The sequence below is a fragment of the Pteropus alecto genome, unplaced genomic scaffold (assembly GCF_000325575.1).
Source record: "Pteropus alecto unplaced genomic scaffold, ASM32557v1 scaffold177, whole genome shotgun sequence".
Classification (NCBI taxonomy): Eukaryota; Metazoa; Chordata; class Mammalia; order Chiroptera; family Pteropodidae; genus Pteropus; species Pteropus alecto.
This window is the reverse complement of record NW_006442207.1, coordinates 11,329,591-11,353,692: the sequence shown is the minus strand read 5'-3', so window position 1 is coordinate 11,353,692 and position 24,102 is coordinate 11,329,591. Positions and strand designations below refer to the sequence as shown.

The window sequence follows — 24,102 nt, the reverse complement described above, 5'->3', positions numbered from 1 at the left end:
GGCATTTGGATGAACATTACTGAAAACGCTGGATATCACTTTGCTTAAAGAGGAAATATTAAAGTTGATTCACGTAATAAAACTTTCTTTAGGTACCTTTATTAAACAGAGATCAAATATTATTTTAAAAGATATTTCAGGGATAAACAACTCAATTTCCTTTTGTAATAACATTAGAAATATCTGGCCATTTTATTAATTCATTGATTGATTCAAGAAAACTTATTTAACATCAACTTTGTACCAAGCAAATGTGCCCCAAACCTCTAAATATGAGGGGAGAATTCTCCTAAGTAACTTTTAATGGTTATCTAAATGTTTCTCTTTTAGGAAATATGCCACAAATAATTGTCTCACTATAGCCCCACTTTCACAACCTTAAATTCTCTGGAATAAAGTGACAGATATTTTAAATTAATACTCATTTTATGTAGTACCTACGAATCCAAGAATCTGAAATAAGCTTGACGGATTGGCATTGATAACAAAGAGGTAGCCTTTTGACGTTCCAACTAATAGGTACATTCCTCGTTGGTCATAACTAGAAAAAAAGAAATCTGATTTTACCCATTTCACTAAAAAGATCTTAAACAAATTCATTGACCGACAGCACAGAGATACATTCAAAACCAGTCAATCTGTGATTTTTACTATTACCCGACCTTATAAAAGCCAAGTGATTACATGTAAATATACTCAATACATTCTAAGCTAATGCTATTTCCAATTGCAACTTGTAAATACACAGTCAAAAAGAGTCACTAAGATGAAGAACTATTTCATCATAAGTGAATGGAATGTGACAACAGAGCTTTCTTGATATTTCAAGTGGAAAAAAGCAATCCTCAAATTAGCGATGAGGGCGACGTTTCAGTATCCTTCAGGACCAGTATCTGGCAGGAGGAAGAATGAAATGTTTCTACACCTTGATCAAATTAGAAAAAGTGGGAAGATGAAAATTAGAGTGAAAGAGGAGAATCTAAGAAAAAAGAGGTACCCCAAAAATATGGTACAGAGGAGCAGGGTGTAAATGGAGGGAGGTTATAGTTCCTTAGGGAGCAGAGCTTGCAGGAATAGCAGAGATGGCGGAAAACCAGCTTCTCCAGGCACAGGCTAATCATGGGTCAACACTTCTCTTAACCTCTCTAGACCTGAATTTCCTCATTTGTGGAGTAGGGACAAGAACAATATCTTTCCTACTGGTGGAGTGAAAATTACACTCAATAAGCTACAATGTGTGATGGCACCATGAAGCAGGGCACAAATGTCAGTTCTTACTAATGTTTACTGTTATTATAAATTAACAAAAGAAAGAATAGCACATGAATCCAAATCCAATATCTCTATGCTATCTTCTTAAATATATTGCTTCGAAAGATTTGAAATCATTTATGCCCATTAACATACTGTCTTTTAAAAAATAATAGTATATTCATATAATGGAACAGTGTGTAGCAGTAAAAAAGAATTAGAAAAGTCTTTATTTATGGATAGAAAACATTCTCCAAGATATACCGTTACGTGAAAAAAAAAATGAGGTGCAGAACATCGTATGTACTCTGGAGCCCAACTACCTGGGTTCAAATCCAGACATTTGCCATTTACACCTGAGTAACACTAGTCTCCTGAGTAGTAATCACACACATTATTTAAAATCTTTATGTCTCACCTCCCTCATCTGTAAAATGGAGACAATACAAGTATCTATCTCATAAAGTTAATATAATAGAAGTGACTGGCACACTCTAAGTGCTTGATAATTATTTGTATAAATAAAAGGAAGTACTTATCTTTTTGCTTGTTTATGGATAAAGTATCTCTGGGAAGAACACATGAGAAATTGGTAACTCCGGGGAGGAGAACTGGGTGTTTGGGGACAAAGAGGGGAACTTTTTACTACACATCCCTCTGTAAATTCGGAACAACGAACCAAGTCAATGTTAATGTTGAAAACAAAACATGTAACACTTAAAATTTAAAGGAATAATGGCTTCACTGTCTTGGTAGACAGGTCTGACAAAGCTGCTGTTGGAAGCAGGCAGTACTTACAGGAGGTGCTGGACGGAGGACTCAGAGAGAAAGGCCTTGTGAACTGCCTGAGGGGATGTGGCATCCCGGATGTCAATGAAGTGGACAGAGCCACCCACAGTCCCCACTGCTGCAGAGAGGGAGGAGGGAGAGCAAGCCATAACCGTAGCCTGTTTAAAATAAACCACCAGATGCTTAATTTAACTTCCCTGTTCCGAGAAACAAAGCCTGCTCTTCTACACGTCAGAATTCTACAGTTTATTTGAAAAGCCTGCAGAATGAGAAGTGTTGTGCAGCATGACAAATCATACACTCAAGATTCCCGAGCTACTCAATTGCATAAGAAGTCACAGGCATTTGTATATCTTATTCTTTACTCCTAAAATTAGAATGATAAAAATATAAGGAAATTTCTTGAATTTTAAACCATGGCTTCATTTTTATCTGTAAATGATTATAAAATCATTATGTCAATCATAATGAAAAATAAAATAAAAAATTTAAAATACATTCCTAGCATCTTTTGGACATCTTTATAAAATGTTAGCCACTTTTAAAAACCATCATTCATCTGCTGGATGATGGTCGATGCTGGGATGCTGGTATGACCGAGGAAGACTTCAGAAAATTACCATTATAACTGGACTGTGTTATGTATTCAGTTACCAAAGAATGCATCACAGATTCTTGCTTATCTCACAATCATTTAGAGAATATGATGTCTTAGAGAATAACTTCATTCCTCTATAAATTATACTTCGTTAGTTGTTTTGAATAAAATCATAGAATGTTAGAAATAGAAAATATCTTAGAAAAAAATCATTTCGCAGAATAGAAAATGGAGGCCAAGAAAAGAGCAATAATGTGCAGCCAGGATCCCAAAGCTGATAACGAAGCTCACATGAGAACTCAGGTGTCCTGCCACATTAGAATGCACAGTTTCCCGATTGAGCACATTTTAATTTTATTTTTAAAAGTGAATTTTCCAAGACTTAACCCAGTTGAGTCTTTAGTGGTATCTCAGTGCAAAACTGGAAACAAAATAATGAAGTTTTTAAATTTATTTTTATTTATTTTATTTTTTACTGAAAGACTTTACGGGAGTCTCTCTGTGTGTGTGTGTGTGTGTGTGTGTGTGTGTGTTTCTCAAAATAATCAGTTGAAATTATCTTCCATTCCAGGGCAATAGTGGGCTAGGCTAAAAATATACAGCAATATCTGGAGTGGTCTTATGTACCCTCGCAGGTACCATCAACAGAAGCTACTAGTAATGTTCAGGAAACCAGCCATTATGGTGCTGGGCCGGGTTCTCTGAGGAGCACAGATTAAAAATGTTCATGGGGAACACAGTTCCGGGCACAGGCAGAGAGACCTGGCCTCGGCACAGTTGGGTTGGTCTACCTATCACTCCCCACAGGACAGCGATATCCTCTGGGGAGGAAAAGCCACCTACTTTCCCCAGAGCAAGCTGAACTGCACGAGTGAGTGTACCATGCCTGGTTTGCAGCTCAATGAAAGTCTGTCGAATGAACTGTGAAAATTGTTGGAATGTCTCCCCGCTGGTCAGGTGAAGGGAAGTTATCTGGAGCAGAAAGCGGGCCTTCTGACTGTGTCTATTTCCTTCATTAGCCAAAAAGAACAAGGTAAATTCTAATTATACCAGCTCTTGAGTGGGTTGTTAAACATTTATATCTCTCTCTTCTGTAAAAGGAGATGTGATCAGATGAACTTTAAGATCTCTTCTAGTTCTAGTAATTTTAATAGAAATAAATTCATATAGCCTTAGTCACATATAGTCTACTCATATTTCACAGTCTTTCGGGTAAGAATTTTTATCTTAACCTTTTGGGATATGTTTTATTTATCCCACTGAATTATGTATCTTTTGCATTTTGTAATCTTCTTATGTGCGGCATGATGCTTCATCTTGTTTTATCATTGAGATTTTAAATTTATTTTAAAAAAGGGTTATAACTTCCCTATGTACTACCCAAATCCCTATCTCATCTAGAACTGTGTAATACAGCAAATGCTGATTATTTAAGAAAAAAAAAATAGCATTACCACTGTTTCTTGTCCTTCTATTTTTAAAAATATTCTTCTATGTGAAATGCACTGTGAACATGGCAGAAATAACAGTTATCATCTTATGGCGGGTGTTGTGAGAAATTGTGGTTTACCACCCAGCATTCATATACCCATCCTTCTTCTAGAAAATTTCTTGAATATCCATTGAGAAATCACCTCTCTCCTACGTTCAGGATGGAGTGGAATAGATCTGACTCCCATGTCTAGGGCTGAACTTACGGCAAATTAACACTTCTCATCCCCCTGTCCACAGTGATTAGTTCAGGGATGTAATTAAGACATTAGAAGATATTTACTAAGCTTCTAAATAGGAGAAACTTCTTTTCTCTTCCTCCTCCGACTGCAAGAGACTTTCTTTCTTGATGGTTTGATATGAGGTTGGCACCTGTGGCATCTGGATAACACTAAATGAAGCCTAAAATGAAACTAAAGGCATAGTATACAGACAGATAAACAAGATCCTTGGTAATCATTTGAGTTGCTGGATCAAGCCACACTTGAGGCCTAACAAGTTTTATACTTTATAGTTTATTAAACCCATAATTCACACTTTTTAATTTTTTTGTCTTAAGCTGGTTAAAATGGCATTTTTCCTTCATTTCTAACTGATCCGCTTGAGGTCAGATGGGGCCATTTAACTAGCTATGGCCAAGGGATGGTTCATTTCTGAGTAGAAGCACTTAATTGCTAATTCAAGACCCCCTAGCACCCCCTTCCCATACCATGGCACTGAGGAGCAATTAGTTGGTGGGGCTTCCACCAGCCTGGCTCTCTGAGAGACTGTCTGGAGTAGAGCGCTACCGATCCACAATGAACTTATAGCATGAATGAGAGATACACCACTAGGATTTCAGAAATAACTACCAACACAGAAAACCTGCCCTTTCTTATACACCAGTATAATACCTTATGTTGCACTCTTTGGGCTGTGGAATAAATTTTATACACAGGAATTACTCTAAATATATAAGGTAAAAATGCAACAGGACATCTGGTAACAAGTACTGCCACAGACTATTCACATGTGAATATGAAAAAGTAGATTAGAAATCAATATATATTTTTAAAAATCCATTTATAAGGCACACTTACTAGGGTATTTAGATAAATCCTGCTGACACAAGCACCATCCTCTAGACACCAAACACAAATTTCCCCTGAATGTGTGAGTGTCTGTAAAAGAAAAGAAAAAATATAACTCTAAATGGAAAACAAGACTCTGTTACAGAGGCATGTTCTAAATACCTTTTCAATATGTCAATCACTCTGATAATTTAGTATAAAATTTCATTTTATTTATGTGGATTATAATTTCACAATCTCAACATCAATACTTCTGATTTGAACAAATATTAACTATTGTCTTTAATACAATTTAAGTAACATAATAACTAATTAGGATTTAAAAAGTGAGAGAATTTTTCTGTGTAATATAATTGAGATAAAAGTCACTTGGAAATTCAATGGGATTATTGTCTACTGAATGAACCTAAAAATAGAATATTATACATTGTTCTTTTAATTAATAGACTTTGTTTTTTAAAACAGTTTTAGGATTATAGAAAATTTGAGCAGAAAGTAAGTTACCTTCCCCCTCCACATACATAGAATTTCCCTATTACTGACATTTTGAATTAGCCTGGCACATTTGTTACAACTGATGGGCCAATATTGATACATTATTGTTGACTAAAGCCCATATTTTACATTATAGTTCACACTTTGTATTATAAATGTATCATGACATTATTTACCATCACGGTATCATACAAAATAGTTTCACTGTCCTGAAAATCTCTGTTCCACCTCTTCATCTCTCCCTAACCTCCTCTCCTTACCAAACTCCTGGCAACCACTGATCTTTTTACTGTCTCCACAGTTTTGCCTTTTCCAGAATGTAATATAGAGGGAATCACATGGCCTTCTCTCATTGCCTTCTTTCACTTAGCACAATACATTTAAGGTTCCTCTATGTCTTTTCATGGCTTAATAGCTCATTTCTTTCTCGTGTTGAATAATATCTATTGCATGGATGAACTATGGTTCGTTTATCCATTCTCCTAATGAAGGACATGTTGGTTGCTTCCTCTGGTGTCCTTGTTTTTTTCCTCCCCTGTTGTCTTTGGATTTTCCATGAGACATCTTAAATTTGGTCTGAGATGTGCAGATTTTTCAGTTGTAATGCCCCTGGATTATAAAATTAATATAATTATTGTGTAGGCAGTTCAACAAATACTTATTAAATGCCTACTGTGAGCAAGGCACTGTGTAGACACAGGTAATGGAATACTAGAGATCAATTCAGGCCCTGACCTTGAGGAACTTAAAATCTAGATGCTTAATTGGTTTGTTTATTGGCTCATTAATAATTCATGGATCCAGTGGTGGTTTCTACATCTGGGCATCCACTCCACAAGCTGTGATTCTCTGCAACTGTCTGTCTATCTCTATAATTTTGGGGGTAGTGGTTTTTCCTTGTGACCTTAATTCTCTGATGGATCTAAGAAGAATTGTTGCTTTTAAATTTGTTTGGTTTTTTTCTTGTTGTAAGTCTTCTCACACGCTGGACTGGAAACCTGAAGTTCATGATGTTCATTTTTACAAATAATTTTTACTGTTTCACAGGATCAAGACTGAAAGCAGCTTAAAGTAACTGCAGCATGGTACAATTTAAATTCTGCTTTTTTGAGTACAAAAAAAAAAAACAAAACAAAAATGGAGTGGGTAACATGAAAATGTGTATCAGGTATCTAAATCCTAAACATGAAAATACTGTATGGAATTTTTAATTGAGCTAAAACAACTATAAGAATAGACATAATTTTTATCAGAGAGCATCTGGAAGAAAAATCACATAGTCAGAATCTCAAGATTGGAAGAAACCTCAAGTGTTACTTATTCCATCGTCTTATGTATTTTTTTATTTGCTAGAACTCCTTAATGGGTTTGTTGATAAATCATATGAAAAGCAAAACATGTTTCTTGAGATAAACAGTTAAATACCCGGGAAAAAAAGTTTCTTTTCTAAATGTGGAGGGTGGGTTTTTTTTTCTAAGCAGAATTCATGTTTTGTGCATGGCAGCTATTTCATTTCCATCCTCGGATGGGGCTACATCACTCTGAAAGAGGGTAAATGCTAATAGTCTGTGAGTCGATGACTCATTAGCAATGAATGTGTTTAAAGGTCTGGCTTGGGAAGTTTGTACAGTGAATACAAACAGGATAGCTCCTAAAATTTCAATTGTTTGGCCATTTGCAGACACTTAATATTATGGAGTCCCAGTACGATGATGTCATTCTAACTGGGGAGTAGATTTGAGGATGAAAATGGTTAGCATTTCTACCACATCTTCAAGAATACCCTCTGTCTCCTATTTGCATCAGGTTGCACATGAACTTCCAAAATCTCATCTTTAAATCCTACTTTGAAAAAATAAAATATGCCTTACCATGCAGTATTCATTTCCAGGTGTAATAAAGTCAATTGCCTGAAATTTCCCATCACAAGCCTCTAGGATGTTATCCAAGGTTGGCTTCTCACCAAAAGTATAAATATAAACAGATCCCTGTTAAATATGTCCCCCCAAAAGAAAGAAAATTAATACAATTGTCATGTGGGCTGTTCAACAAGTATTTATTAGAGGCCTACTGTGAGCAAGGCACTGTGTAGAGGCAGGTAATTGAATATTAGAGATCAGCTCAGGCCCTGACCTTGAGGAACTTAAACTCTAAATGCTTAATTTGTTTATTGATTCACTGATTCATTGATAATTTAAAATAATCAATAAATAGGACTTTCTTCTTTTCTCTAATTCCAGGCATCTGTTTTTTAAGTTATAATATGTAACAAAAACTTTTTTCTGACTTTAAAAATAATGTCTATTGATGTAGAAAATTTAGATGTGGAAAACCAGAAAAATTGTTAAGATTAACTAAATCCTATCACATACCAGATCATGGTAGACACTAATGAAAACTTTTAATATGTCTTTGTGGAAATTGTGGAGGTGTGGCAAAAGCTGTCACTTTATGACTTATCATTCTCAGCTCCCAGATTCACTCAAAAAAAATCTGTCCTGTGAGTTATGTATCTCTGCCAAATAACGGTAATATGGCATAGTCACTTAACTAGAAATAATAAGTCCGCTTTCTCCTAATCACAAGTTCAAGTTTACTTCAGTTAAACATGAATATTTTTGTTCTTGTTTATATAAAAATACAACTCTGTAGAGTCTAAAATCTGGTAGATATTTACTTATTTCACCTTTCATTCATTACTTCAATAAATATGAAGTAGATACACTGTGCCAGACACTGCTCTGAATGCTGTAGGTACATCAGAGGACAAAAGAGACAAAAAGTCCCTGACCTCATGGAGCTTACATTCTACTGAGGGATTTGGCCATAGTTTGCTGACCTTTGCACTACATGAAAGAAATATTCACTATGTCTTACTTACAATATTGCCACAGAGAATCAGCTGTTAGTCTAATTGAAATTCCTTTGAAATAATCTGTTTTTCAATTTGACTGCTTTCAAGATTTTCTCTTTATCTTTGGTTTTCAACAATTTTACTTTGTTAAGTGTGGATATCTTTTTATGTATTCTGCTTCTGATTCACTGGGCCTCTCGAATCTGTAAATTCATGTCTTAAATCAGTTTTAAAAAATATCTCTTTAAATACTGCCTCTGCCTCACTCACTCTCCTCTCTGGGATTTCAATCAAACATATGTTACAGCTTTTCACTGTATCATTCATGTTTCATACTCTCCCTTCTGTATTTCCTACCCTTTTGTGGCTCTGGGTTACATTCTGTATAACTTCTGATCTGTCTTCCAGTTCATTAATTCTTTCTTTGTGTCCAACCTACTGTCAAACATATTCGTTTAATTTTCACTTTGTTAGTATATTTTTCTTTTTTAGATATTCTATTTGGGTTTTTCTCTCTTCTGTTATCTTTTTGTTTGTTTGTTTGTTTCCTGTTCTAGATATTTCAAGTTTGTCATCTACTTGTAATTTTTTGAAACATAGTTAGCACAGTTGTTTTTACTTATGGTAATTACCAAAAACTAAAGTCTTATCATATTGAAATTTAATTTCTTTTAGGCAGAAAAATCTTTGAACTTTATTTGTAATTCATCTAAAATTTTTGCCTAACAATATAAACTGCTGCCAATCCTGACTTTTGAAGGCCTCCATGAATTAGGAGTCTTTCTAACAGTATAATTGAGGTGAACATTTGGTTTTATCCTGCATTTATTCCCCTCTCTTTTCTTCTCCTACAGAATCCATATTTTCCTTAGAGAACCACTCATGACCCCAGTCTCAGTCCATGTTTGGGTAGGTTGACTCCACTCAGAGTCCATGGGTAGGCATGTGACTTAGGCCTGGCCAATCAGAGCTTAGAATCCATTTGGAATTAGTGATGTGTCTAGATTCCAAGAAATATTTTCCATCTGATATCTTTCCCCTGGAGTCACTAAGAAGATAGAAATAGAAACTAGAGTTACAGGAGGCTCTCTTGACATAATAGGGGAGAGTTTGCATAGAAAAAGAGGCAGCAGAGAGAAAACAGAGCCAATAGATAGTAGAAAAACAAGGCCAGTGGCATTATGGGAGCTTGTGGATTCAGATCAACTCCTTGACCTTTCAGTTATGTGTACAAAAACAAACAAAAATCTTTTGTTATTAAGTCCTTTTAAATTGTTTTATTTTTCATTTGCAACTTAAATAGCCCTGACTAGTTGAGTTACATTATGAAGCATACTCTGCTCTTCGTTTCTGTCATGCAATAATGATGATAATATCTGAAAATTTCATATTAAGAAAGCACCATCTAGCATACCTTTTCTGTTTTGATTAGTAATATTTTGTAACTGGGAGAAAACATCAAATATTCCACAGGCTCTTCAAGGTGAAGAAAATCCTCTACTGTGTAACATGAATCTTTAATAATAAAAGAATACACGAAGCCATCCTGGAGACCAAAAACAATGAGGTAAGTGCAGAAAATCAGTCTCAGTCAATGCATAATACACTTTCCTCATCGGACAACTAAGACTTATTGATTACCACCTGTTGTTTATTTTTTTAATCGTCATATATATTTACATTTTCTGGAATGCTCTGTCTACTTATCTTTATTTAGGTAACTTTTAACCATGTTTCCTGGTCAAGTTCCAATTTTATCCCTTTTGTTACATATTTTTCAATTATCTAAAATTTTACTGACCTCTCCTTTCTTTGAGCTTCTCTAGCATCTACCTTCTTAACACATTCTTTATTATACAGGAAGTGGGGCAAATGAGGTAGAGTTTATTGTGTGGCTTCTATATATAGCAGCCTCCTTCTAAGAACATAAATATATGTTCTTTAATCATTGTTATGTGCATTTCTTATCTCCCTAAATGACCCAAAGGTAGAGAGTGTGCTATTTTCTCTATATTTTTTTCTAGTTTCTCTCACAGTGCTAGAAATATGGCAAGTATACAATAAAAATGAGTTGCTTGGTTGGTTGATTGTAAATGGATTCAAGATAACTACTTTTAAGATGAATCTGAGTTACTTCTACAATAGTGAAGAGGCTTTGGGCAAATTCATCCATCATTTTTAGATTAGACCCTATTATAACTAAGAGTAGGGATTTATGAGATGACTGAGTTCAGACACTTGTAACCTGGGGGGGAAATATGCAAGGTGGTTTCTCTAAGCTTATCATCATTCTCTATGCCTCATCAGAGCAGATGCTCCAATTATTCCTTTAAATTATGTTTAAAAAACCACCAAGGATGGCCGTAAGAAGGACAAGAGTCATAAAAGGCCACAAGTACAGACTAAATATGGGAGGTTGGAGAAGTCCATTGCAAGGTTAGGGGTAGGGGATTACAAGCTGAGTGTAGGTTTATGAGCTCCAGATGGCTTCTTATTTGTGGAGCTACATCTCTAACCCCAACATCATTGCCTAACTGCCCTCAGGGTCCTAGAGATGTGATCTGTGGCAACAGAAGAGACAAAGCTAACAGTAGTTTCGAGAAGCTACCAGTAGACCTGAGATTTTAGTGTAGGTTGGCTCCAAACCTTAGCATGGATTACTGCAGCATGGGAAAGTAACATGCTCTAACCACTCTTCATATGTACTGATGCTGAGTGAACTAGGTAGTTTCTGCTTGATAGGATTATTGTGAAGAGCAATAAAATAATGCAAGTAAAGCACTTAGCATGGTGCCAGGCACAAAATAAGCACCAAGTAAATGAAGGTTAATAATACTAATTCCAAGATGGACAATAACAATATGATACAGGAAAGCTAAATGGGCACATGAAAGAGGCTAAGCTGAAGGTTAGAAAAAAGGTTCCATTTGTATCTGGCAACCCAATACATTAAGTGCACAAACAGGCATGGAATTGGGTGACAAATATTAGATGTTTTGGGGGGATAGATGTATGGTAGTTCATTATATTGTTGATCCTACTTTTGTATATATTTGAAATTCTTCATAATAAGTTTTATAATAGCATCCTAAAAGGAAACAATTTTAATAATCTGACAGAATCTGACATCCCAAATTATGGCTCATGGTAGTAAATGGAAGCAAATGGAAAATGTATATTTTCTTTTTTTTCCCCCTCTTTAATTCCACCCCCTCCATCTTCCACTGCTGACTCATGGATGTTGCCATTTCCCCCTAAGGACTGGATCTCTGAAAGTGGGGCGTCTCCTCCCACATGCTCGCGGCCCCCCTCCCCTGCCCTGAGTCTGGCACTCCTCCGGGACCTGGGCTCCCGAGGTATGGTGCGTGGCTCCACCTGAGGCGTGAACCCAGGACCTGCTGTGTGTAAAGCAGACGTGCTAACCACTACGCTATGGAGCCACCCCACATATTTTCTTGAGAGCAATTAATTTTGAAGAAAAAAATGCATTACAATTCCAGAAGCAAGCACGCCTCCCTTCTGATATGCCAAGGTGACTGGACTGAAAAAATGTCTTCCATCTTTTGGAAAAGAAAAACAAGGGAAAATGGGTGACACATAACTAAAAGTACAATACAAAGTAATTAATCTCATTTGCTTTCCTAGGACTATTTATCTCTTTGTAATCTTTTTTTCCTAAAATCAACTTCACATTAGAATATGTGCTATGATGCCTCCCACACAATGAATAATAAAAGCTGCTTAGCAATAATTATTGATGTAAATCACACAAGTTTTTTAAGGTTAGTAATATCAGATCTATGTAACTATAACACTGTAGAATTATTTAGTAGATGTATTTTCTTTTTTAGAGAAGTATTGTCAGAGACTTTAAGAGGCCAGGAAAAAAAAATATTATTATCATTGAGCTGTACTTAGGACTTGTACATTTTATAGTATGTAAATTTATACCTTAGTAAATAAAGGTCAGTGGATAAAAGTAAAAAGAGCATTTGTTATTGATAAAATATTGTCCTTGAATGTTGTATAGTTGAAACTAATATAATCTTATAGGTTAACTATACCTCAATAAAAAAAATATATCGTCCTCGGTGGAAAAAAACAAAAGCATATTACCTGTTATATAGATAAACCACGAAGATTATAAGGTCAAAAGCTCAGTTAGCATCCATCAAGTTACTTGTTTACTGCATATTATGTGCTTGGCATTTTGCCAGATGCTAAGACGCATACCGTCTTTTCCTTCAGGGACAATTCACCTCTCAGCAGTCCCTTCTTTCCCAATCCAACTGCCACTAGAGTTCAGCTTCTTATGACTCCCGGGTAGTCTAGGTGCCTGCTGCTTATAGCCACATGCTTCTAGGACTGTCCTTCCCTGAATAATGACTAAATTAATCTCCTCAAGCATGATTCCATTCAGGAGTTTTTGATGTCTGCCTATTGTCAGCTGAAATAAGTATAAACACCTTAGCTAGACATACAAGGTCAGATATAGCATCGATGTCCCTTTGTTCCCCACTATCCCTGTGTAAAACTTGATGTTCCAGACAAACTGGACCACTTCTTGCGTCTCCACCTTCCCCATGTTTTTTGTCTAGGCAGATACCATTGCCAAAAAGTCCATCTACGCTTATCTCTGCCTGTGACCCCACCCTTCAGGGGCCATTTCAAATGCCACCTTCAAAATGACTTAAGAACAACGAAGACTTAACTTGGCCTGTTTCCCTCTTCTGAATTCCCATGGCACTTCGTGAAGTTCTCCCTTAGTAAAATCATCCTAATCTATCTGGTTATAATTAACTGGCTGCTTGTCTTATTCTCTTTAATAGAATATAAATCCCTTGAGGGTTGAGATAATGAGATTATATATTTGCCACCTATGTCAACTCTGAAGCACTTTGCTTAGTGCCTTCCACATCATAGAGGCTAAACAATACCTATTTGAAAACATGCATAATATGCCATGAAAATTATTAGAAATACTATCCAGAAAGGAAACAGTGAGCAGTATGAAACCGTACATGATTAAGTCCTAAGTTGTCTATAATATGCTACAAGTGTGATAGGAGTTTGGAAACAAGAAACATTGTTTTATAATTAATTTTACAAACACATTTTGGTGCTAATTTACTCTGTAGCAATCTCTGGGATTACATTTTGGAACCTAAAGATGAGTAAAAACACAGTTACTGACATCAAAGAGTTGATGACTAGTGGGAAAGACATACATGCACATGGAGCATTGTAATAGCACAGGATGAAGCTCTCACAAAGCAGAGTCTGAAGGAACCCCAGACAGGGGCACTTAGTGGTACAATGACGGTTGGGGTGAGGACGAGGAAGGCTCCACAGCAGGCAATTTCACCAGGTAGACAAAGGAGAGGAAGACATCTTAGACAAAGGTAACTGTAAATGCCAGCAGGCAGAAGCTGGGGAGAGCACAGGAAAGATGAGAACTTCTAAAAGGCTCAAGTGGGAGTCTACAGCCATGCTACCCTGAACAAGCCCAAGACCATCTGATCTTGGAAGCTAAGCAGGGCTGGGCTTGGTTAGCACTTGGATGGGAGACCACATAGGAAGATCAGGTGCTGTAGGCCTAAAAAGTAAAGGATTATAAATTGACAAGGCCCTTGCAATCTGTGAGGTCAACCAAGGGTTGCCTTGCCTAAAAAAAATAAATATCTAGATAGTTAGATAGATAGATAGATAGATAGATAGATAGATAGATAGATAGATAGATAGATAGATAGATAGATAGATAGATAGATAGATAGATAGATAGATAGATAGATAGATGGCTCAAGTGAGAAAAGATGACACTGGAAAGGCAGACCAGAAAAGAGGCTCACTTTTCAGAGATCTGTGGGCTGATACTGTGGATGCGAGACTAGAGAGCGAACCAAGCCTGAGGGGTACAGGTGAGAGTAAAAGGAAGAGAGAAGGGATGGGGAGGAAAGTTAAACCCAGTGGTCTCTGTTTTACCAGTGAAGTGTGAGTCGGGGAATGGGAGGGGGCATAGATGAGGGATACTGCTGTAGGAGGTGGTGTCTGAGCCGGGAACTGGAGAATTCAGAGAGCAAAATGGCAAGGCAATAGGCTAAGAGGCATGTCTGCGAAACGATGGGAAGAACTGACTGGCTAGACAGAAAACTCCTGCTAGAGAGTAGAAGCAACTAATGCTAATGGCGAAGGATCGGATTAGAGGGCTTAAAAGTCAAGGAGGAGCAGTCCTTGAGTTTCATGTTGAAAATGGTCTTCAAGAAGGGCTGTTTGACAGCAATGAGCTGCCTGGTTTGGGTCAGTTGTAGATTAAGGTCAATGAAATCAGTCCTAAGGTTGCCGCAAAAATCAAGGTGTGAAATAAGAAGAGCAACTGGAAGGGAGAGCGCATTGGGCAGGTTTGGGGAGCTTATCCTGGCAATGTTTCCTTCTCAAAGGATCTACACCTAGCACCTTCTGTGACCGAGGCCCAACTCTGGCCAGAGCTGATAGGACCAGGAATAGACACCAGATCTGAAGAGACTAGATCAGGTTCTCTTACAAATTCTAACCACTCAACATAAAGGTAATTTTCAAGATGGCAATTGGACTTAAAAGAGAAGACCATTATGGTTAAAAGGGTTGAGAATGGTAGAGGGCAGGAAAGAATATGATTAGTTTATTAAACAGAACAGACGTATGTACAGGAAAGGTTGTAGCATAGTAGCTAAGAACTTGGACTTGGAAGTCTTATTGCCTGGATTCAGATAGCAGCTCCACAGTTTACTAGTTATGTGAATTTGGGATGTTTGTTAACCCCTCAATGCCTCTATTTACTCATCTATATCCTGGAGATAAAAATGTACCTCCTTGTAAAGCTGTTTTGAAGATTATATGAAATCTGCATTATAGAGTAATTGCACAATGCCTAGAACATATTACATTTAATAAACATTAGCTAGCTAGAAGGAACAAGACTTGGCAACTAACTACAGGATAAAGGAGAAGAAGGAATCAAAGATGTCTTTAAGAAAGAGAAAATAGGAAACAAAACATCTATCTTCAAGTGCAAAACTGTCACCAATGGCTATACTTCTGGGAATATAAAGCAAAGCCATTTCTCACCTAGTGGTGTTTGGCCTTCTACCTTATTAAGCACAGTTGCCTTCAGGTTTTCTCCATTAATCAATAAAAGATGACCCTCTTCACAGCCAACGTATAGGTCACTTGTTGGAGTCCAGCAGTGCACAGTTGGGTGAAGCAAAGGATATAGATCATCTTTGGGCTTCAGGAAAAGATTAGAAACCTTGTGTTAAGACAACAATCATGGCTTAAGAATAAGAGAAATACCCATCAAAACAATTTCCAAGAGGAAACAAACGAATATGGACATACAGACATTCATTGGCCCCACCATTTACCAAGAGGTAAGTGAACTTCTCCTTCCTTCCTTCACTTCTCTTTCTACATATTAATTCACTAGGAAAAAATAAAACATATTTGCCAACACAATCAGTTCTAGAGAACTTCTACACTGTTTCCTTTCTTGTATCTTGAATCTGAGGAAGTCATTGTCTAGCTACAATCACCCTTTTTTGAGGAAGACTTCTGTCAATATTTCTCCCTCCTGGTTCTGCAGGCGGCATGGATGTGATTTTCCTGCAGTGGCTGTGGAGAAGTGGGCCAACATTCTTTGCTTAGTTTGCTTTCATGGAGAATGAGAAGAGGATCTTTTGTCTGATCCTGGTGGCCTTTCTAATTTGGTTGATGAAACATCCTATGTGACTTTGATTCCATGGAAAACTCAAAGAAAAATGCATAAAATCTGTGGGACGGACCCAGAAGGAAAGCTGGCTTTGGGGCTAAAAATAATAAGGACCAAAGATCTAAGACAAATTTTTCCTAGAAAGGACAAGGTAGTAAATATTTTAGGCTTTGTGGACCACATAGGTCTGCCTCTGTAACATATCCGCTCCCTTTTCTTTCTTTCTTTCTTTTCTTCTTCTTTTTTTTTTTAACAATCCTTTAAAAAGTATAAAAAACATTCTTAGCTTGGCCATAAAAAAACACATCATAGTCTATTGATTCCTGCCTTAGACAGTAATACCTCAGTATTATGCCTCCTAAAGCCAAAATGCTTGTGTCCACTGGGGAGAGGCTGCTTACACTGTCAGCACAGAATAGGCCTGCTTGTAAGCCTAGGACCACCTGCTCTCCTTCCTTGAGGTCAAGGTAGCTCCGACAGCTATTTTGGGCATGTTCCTCACGCCATCCCCCTCCATCGCAGCACAGATAAGATTCTGAATTCAGGATACAGTAATATAACACTCCTTCTTTTCTATTTAAACAAGTCAAACTTACCAGCTTACATGTTTGTTTGTTTAACTTATATTGAGAACATAATGTTTAGTATTATCTGAACTTTTTGTTATGCTATACTATTATTTAGAACTGCATTAGCTACAATATAGTGTCTTTGTTTTCTTTAGGCATCCTTACACCCATAGGAACAGAAAATATTTTTAATAAGCCATTGGCCAAATTACCAGAATTGTTAAATTCCTTGAGAGCTCTATGTTTATTTCATTCATTTATTCATTCACCTAACAAATATATATTGGATACTTATTACATTCTAGGCACAGGAATGTGGCAGTGAACAACACACACACACAAAATGCCTGCCCTTATAGGGCTTACATCCCGGTGTGGAGAAATAGAGTAAAAGTAGGTTAAGAAGTTAAATACATAGAATGTGATGTATTGAAAAGTGCTGTGGAGAAAAATAAAGCAGGGTAAATTGAAATCGGTTCCACAATTGGGCAATACTTAAAACCATATGGACAATAGTTTTTCCATTCAAAACTTCCCAAAGTATGCAAGGCAGCTTTCTAATAAATACTCAATTAATTGAATTAATATTTTACACTGCTCTTTTAATTTAGAAAAGGTTTGTCATTTCAAGGTGAAGCAGATGTGACACTGCAAAAGTAACTATTTCTACCAGGTTCTCAACTGATATAAACTTATTGCATAACTGATATTTCAATAAACATTTATTGAGTGTTGGTTATATACCAGGCATTGTGCCAAGTCCTAAGGAATTCCATTTCTCAATAGGTTACTCACTTACTGAGGGGAGAAGTAGTATCAACAAATATCAGAATCAGAAAATATGGTAGGTTAAAGTCGAAGGGTATTTAAATGTTATGGGCACAACCATAAAAAAGCAACTGGTTCTTCCTGATGGAGTGAAGGAAGTATATATAGAGTTATCACTTGTAATGGACCTTGAAACATGACTAAGACAGAAATTGTACATAGGAGCAATCATGATAATTTTTAAAAGGACAGAATGACTTTGATTGTATAATTGGTCTATTTCATGCCTTTATACCCTTGGATTGTTAGAAAATAAATACTTGAATAACAATCTGGCCACCCAATAGGCCAAAAAAGAGGACAAAAACCACCAAGATGGATTAACATGCTGCTAAATAATGGCATTTTCCTGCGGTATGAGACTTGACTGATAGAAAAGAATTACTCACTGGACAACATTATATAATCATCATAATTTAAGTTTCTTGGGTTGTCTTGATGACATGTAACTTTAAACTGCAAATCACAAAAAGACAGACATTTCCTGGATAGTAATGGGCTCAAAATCTTAAACACACACACACACACACACACACCTGGTTCTCACACCACCAGCACCAGTGAATCTGTGCATATGCAACAGAAGGTGAGGATGAAAACTTGGAATTTTCTGGCCTTGGAATGTTAAACTAATATTGTATGTTGCTTTTCTTACTTTAAAATAAACCTGGGCTCGTCTTCCTATTATTTCCTTTCATCAATTAGTATGTTCTATGCCATTGAGTAGAAATATTTTTTTAACTCTGAAAATTTTGAGCATTATAAAAGAAAAGGTGCTAATAGTATTTAAAAATATTTCTTGATAACACCAATTCCTTGTTCAGTCCTCTGGAATCACAAATCAAACATTTTGGTCACTTGAAAACCAAACATAAAATATTTGAGTCCAATTTAATATTGCTTTAGAAAATATAAGCACCTGAATATGTTTCAGAGTATGTGAATTTAAAAAGAGATTCCTATTTAGCAACTTTTTCTTTTTTTAAGAAAAAGAAAAAAAAAGGTAGATGGAAAAAGGAAATGGGACATGTGAGATTAAATTAATTGCCTTGGATTCAATTTCTAGCCAGATAATATCTGCATTTGATTCCCCTCATGCTACTGCCAGATATCATTGCTAATGTCCTAAATAAGTTGTATGATGTGACACAGGCCTAACTAAAGCCTTATAATGTGCCTTTCCAGTGTTAGCTGCAAAAGAGATAAGAGGAGTATCTAATGTCTGTAATTTTGTAAAAATCCATGGCCTGCCCATTTCTAAGACTCTTATACAGATCAAGTCATTACTTATTTCTTTGCAATTTGGTATCCAGGTCACAAGAAATGCCATTCAAAAGAAAAAATAGAATCAAGACATTTGAAACCTATTTTTGGTTATGCTTTCAATCATTGTACAGACATTAATTAATGTGTTAGCCATTTTTCTCACCTTCTTTAGCTTTAAAATGAAAAAAAAATACTAGGAAAGTTAATTTCTAATTTAACAAAGTATATGGTTTTATTAATATTTCCTGCATAGTTTAGAGATGTCAAACTTTACCATTAAATTTCTATTTTCAGAAAAAGGTTAAAATGTACTGAGTACAAAAGTCCTAGGAAATAAAAATATCTGTTTAATTATGAGCATTTTTCAGAATGATAACTCTACATTTAAGAATTTATGGAAGGCATTCATAGCATTTTTCAAATGACAAGGACAATTGCCTCAATTTAAAATGTTTATGTAGGGTTTATTCATGTTGGTGCAAAATGTGAAAGGTGAGGGCTCCTACAGAAATTTACAACAGAAAAACAATTTTTTGATAGTTGAAAATTTGGGATATTAAGCATCAAATACTAAATATAGAAACATTTTTTTCAAGTTGTGAACTCTGATGGTTGATCTATTTCTGTTTACTTTGCTGCCTGATGGTTGATCTGTTTGTGTTTACTCTGCTGCCCCGCTGTGGCTGAATGTGGTTGTATATCCAAAGCTGAGATATGTGCTATTAAAAGGAATTAGTCATTTTCTGTAATTTAAAAAGTGATTAATCGACATCCTTTAGAGGAAACACAAGGAGCATTCATTTTCTCTTGCTTGCCAGAGATTTTTTTAATAAACTACCACACTGAATTATTTTTAACATCTATAGCTTAATTCTCTGCAGTGGTCAAAAACATTTGGGAACCTCTATCTCCTTTATCCACATCTTGGAGCTTTAACACAAACATTAGCATAATGGAGATTGGAGAGGCTTAGAATCAAGCTCCTTACCTTCATCTCAAAGGCCCGGCATGTGCTGCTCTCTGCTCTCTGCCTCCCTCCTGAACATCACCTGCACCTCACTCCCCTTTCACTTCCGTGCTCCAGCTATATGGGTCTTTTCTCAAATCCTCAAACATACTGAATTCTTTTCTTCCCCCAAGACAAACTTTGCACATACAGTTCCCCCTGCCTAAACACTCTCTACCCTGTAGCAAGAGTAATGTCTCCCAGTCCTTAAAGTCTCAGTTTAAGTGTCATCTCCCCAGAGGCCTTACTTGACTAGCATGTATTAATCTTATGCTCACCTCCATCCCTCATTTATCCTGTTACATAATTACCACATTTTGTAATGACTTAATGTATCTCTTTCCTTTGGTATCATTGTTCTGTCTTCCTGTTGGAATGTAACCACCAAGAGGCAGGGATTATTATGCCTGGTTGGTCACCATGTGACCCTATTATCTAAAACAGTTCCTGATATATAGAAGGAACTTGATAAATCTGCTGAATGAATAAATGAATGAGCGTACAGCTGTTGACAAACTCCCTTGTGAAACTTTCTTCCACTGCTTTCCACGGTCTTGTTCTCTTCTGGATTTGCCCCAACTTCCGTAACTGTTACTTCTCAGGCTTCTCTTCCTGCTCCCGACTCTTGGCAGTTTCCTCTCTGGCTCTCTTCCCTGACATCCCTTCTCTCCTCTTCATCACACCCCTCTCCCCAGTGCTTCTACTATCCTTTCTGTGAGAAAGACTCTTAACATCTGTGTGTCTCTAGCCCTGTCCTCTGACACTAGGTGCACTTTGTCAACTTCTACCCAGCATCTCCACCTGGATGTGTTCCCAGCACCCCGAATTTGTATGTCCGAAACTGAAAATCACATCTGGGCTCCCTGTTTCCGTCAGCAGTACCATCATCCTCCAGTCGCCCAAACTCATAACTCCAGAGTCTTCATCTCTCGTGGTCTCCAGGGCTAATCTGTGTTAAAAACCAGGATGATCCTCTCTATCCTGCATGTCTCACGGGATGGTTATGAGAAGGCAAACAGGAAGAGGTACCAGGTAATTACCCTGAAAGTTTCTGCCTCTTTGCCCACTAGCCCAGCAATGGCTGACAGTGGAAGCACAGGTCCGTAGATAAGATCTTTCGGCAATGAGTCGGGGAAAATTACGTCTTTTTCATTAAAAAATGTCCCGTCTTCCATAGGTAGTTTTACCGACCTGTAGAAAAAAGAAACATCAGAATAATCAAATTAACAGAAACTAGTCATTAATGTAACTGCTGCAAACTGGTGGGAAACAAGGTGGGAAGGCATTATAACATAAAAAACGAACAAAACAAAACAGATAAAGGCCAAACAGCAGATTTTAAAATATATATCATAAAAGGACAAGTAACGTATACGTTAAATATATGAGGATTTTCAAAGTTAACATCTAAAGCAAGATTATAAATTTAAATATTGATGTGGTCAGGCAGGTAAAGTGTGGTAAGGTGGTGACTGTACCAAATGGGAAATTGTTTTTCCTCTTAAAAGTGGCAGGCACCGCTCAGCTCCCACCAGGAGGGCTTGCTGACATGTGAGAATTTTGGTTCTAAAATTTCAACCTGAATATTTATAAAAATCTCTCAAATTTTAAATGTCGGCCATCAATTTGAATAAAAAACACTGTGGGCCAAAATAAACATATACATAGGTTGTATTCAGCTACCTTTATGACTCTTTGGTATCAAGATTCATTTTCAAATTTATTGTATCTACTTTTAACCTGTAATATGACTATTAAGAAGAGTTTGGGGAATTCATGGCTTTATGCATTAAATTCAGATTTTCCTTGGTTGTGTTTTATGATTGATGAATAATTTTGTAATATGATTATAAAAAAACTGTACCTACTACTCAAACTTAAGGCTTAAGTATTTTCAAATTCTGCTTGCTTTTAAACCAGAAAATCTACTCACTTTGCCTCCCACTTTACTTGCTTATAGAAAAATCACAATTCAGCATTAAGAACTAAAAGAGAATATTCAAGAGAAGCAAAAAGAGAGAAGGGTATGATAAGTTACTTGCCTACCCTGACAAGGATCTGCTAGAGACATTATCTATTCTATGAAAAGGTACTGTGCTGTTACCTCTGCCTTGAGACAGATTTGGTTATTCAGTGAGTTCTTGTAAAAATGAAATTGAGATGTAAAGAGCACTGAGCAGGAAGAAGTGCCTCTCTTAGGGTTTTGCATTTAGAAAACTTGCATTTAGCCTTACATTTCTCTTAAGAAGGCAATTTTTCAAAAATCGCGATTTCAAGGATGATCACACGGCCAACATCTCAGTCTTTACTTGGGGGAGTATGGTCAGTTCAGGGGCACCTTGAGTCTTTGAACTCTTATCAACAAAGACACCATTATCATCAACTATGACCAGGACATTGGTCATAGAATTCTCTTTGACCCAGTTCTATTTAAATAAGTAACTCCCATCATTCAACTATATCCAACTACCTTTTTACCTTTTTGTTTGTAGATAATGTGGCTGAAGGTATAATCTATGTATAAAATTTCCATATATAAAAGTTTCTTATTTTTGAGATTCCAGTTGGGCATCAAAATAATAGGAGCAATAAGTCATAACCATCCTTTTAATATAATAGGCATGTTTTGAAATAATAAGTTCAAATAAAATTTTGGAAAATTAAACTATGTTGGTAAAAGCTCTAGAAAGACTTGATATGTAAAAGAAACTTGTTGGGAAATCAAGTCATAGAGAATCTTTTTGAAATGCAAACAACCACTCCAAGGTCATTACCTGTGTAGAAAGATGTTATAACTTAAGATGTATGTACAAAGCCATTTAATTCATCAAATGAATCCAATCACATTGCATAAATGCAAAGACCACAGCTTTATTGTATTGCAATGAAATCTCTTACCTTGCTTTGAAATAATGCTCCTGGTTACTTCTTTCAATGGTCCACACAGTCACTGAACTTGGATTTGACAAACACAGCTGGCGCCAGTTCATGGGGTTAAAAGTCATCTGGCTCATATCCATTCCAAGTTGTGACTTCTTGCACAAAATGACATTTGATTCCCAGTTCCTTAGAGAAAAATCACATCTGGTGAAAAATAATTCATTTGAATTTCATATCTTGAGAACATTTATTTAATTATTTGAACCAATTTACATAAATTGAGATTTTATTATATAATTTATATAATCTATGACATTAATATCAAGTTATAAATAATTATGTTTATAATTAAACTGTGCCTGTCTAAGAAAGCAAAATAACTATTTTTTAAATATTACTCCATCATATACTACCAAGTCGAACTTATCTTCCTTATTAAATTTGTATTTAACTCATCCAAATCTAGAAAATGGAATATACCATCACATTTGCTGAATAAAAAGTGTAAGTGTCCAAGTCTCTAAACTACATATGAGTACTCCATGGATCTGGGTGTACTTTACATATTGATGTCAATTGATCATCTACTGAATTTTTGAAATCGTAGTACTGGTGCTTTTAAGTTAATTCATTTATTCACTTCAGAGAATATCTTGAATGCCTACTATAAGCAAAGTCCTTTGCTAAATGAAATGAAAAATAAAATTAATGTGTGCTATCCCCTTGTACAAAGAGCCAGCATTCCATTCAGAATTGTGACTGGGAAACTGAAACTAATACATATTGAGCTCGCCTTGTCTTTCAGCTTCCTCCTGCTCTCACCTCCTTCCATCCCCATTGCAAGTATCCTGTCCATCATATCAACCTTTCTCCTGCTGGTATTGCCAATTCCTTGGACCTTTTGACTTTTTGCCTCAGATGTCTGGCAAAAACCGCCAACCTTGGATGGATACAACTGAAAGCCTGGGCTGCTGGAGACATAGGAACAAAGATCACAGGAGTAGGTGTGTCATTGACATAAATTCCTGGTTACTGCCTCCACTGGAGTCTAAATACAACCTCCAATCCTACTGTTTCTCTGGTCAGCTCTCTCCCAGATTCTCTAAAGCAATATTTTTAATATTCTTCATTTTCCTGAAGCCTCTTACCTTTCCATCTTACTCTCGGTAAATGGTCTTGATTCCTATGAAGTAGACAGATGCAATCAGCTGAAAATTCCCCCAAATTCTTGCTATTAAGTATAACAACCTGTCAGAATGTG

General features: G+C 36.4%; 1 protein-coding gene and 1 pseudogene across 1 annotated transcript in view; one reads left to right on the top strand and one right to left on the bottom strand.

The window, feature by feature from the left end:
• Positions 1-24,102, bottom strand: part of CFAP43 (cilia and flagella associated protein 43) — an 82,009-nt gene that overhangs the window by 46,912 nt on the left and 10,995 nt on the right. The window contains exons 4-12 of the mRNA XM_006920883.3: positions 22,860-23,027; positions 21,002-21,152; positions 15,653-15,812; positions 12,041-12,108; positions 9,963-10,094; positions 7,566-7,682; positions 5,209-5,289; positions 2,050-2,198; positions 438-541 (exon numbers count right to left, since the gene is read on the bottom strand). Coding sequence (XP_006920945.1) covers positions 438-541; positions 2,050-2,198; positions 5,209-5,289; positions 7,566-7,682; positions 9,963-10,094; positions 12,041-12,108; positions 15,653-15,812; positions 21,002-21,152; positions 22,860-23,027 — 1,130 coding nt within the window. The remainder of the gene's footprint in view (positions 1-437; positions 542-2,049; positions 2,199-5,208; positions 5,290-7,565; positions 7,683-9,962; positions 10,095-12,040; positions 12,109-15,652; positions 15,813-21,001; positions 21,153-22,859; positions 23,028-24,102) is intronic.
• Positions 14,027-14,145, top strand: LOC112470149 (annotated as a pseudogene).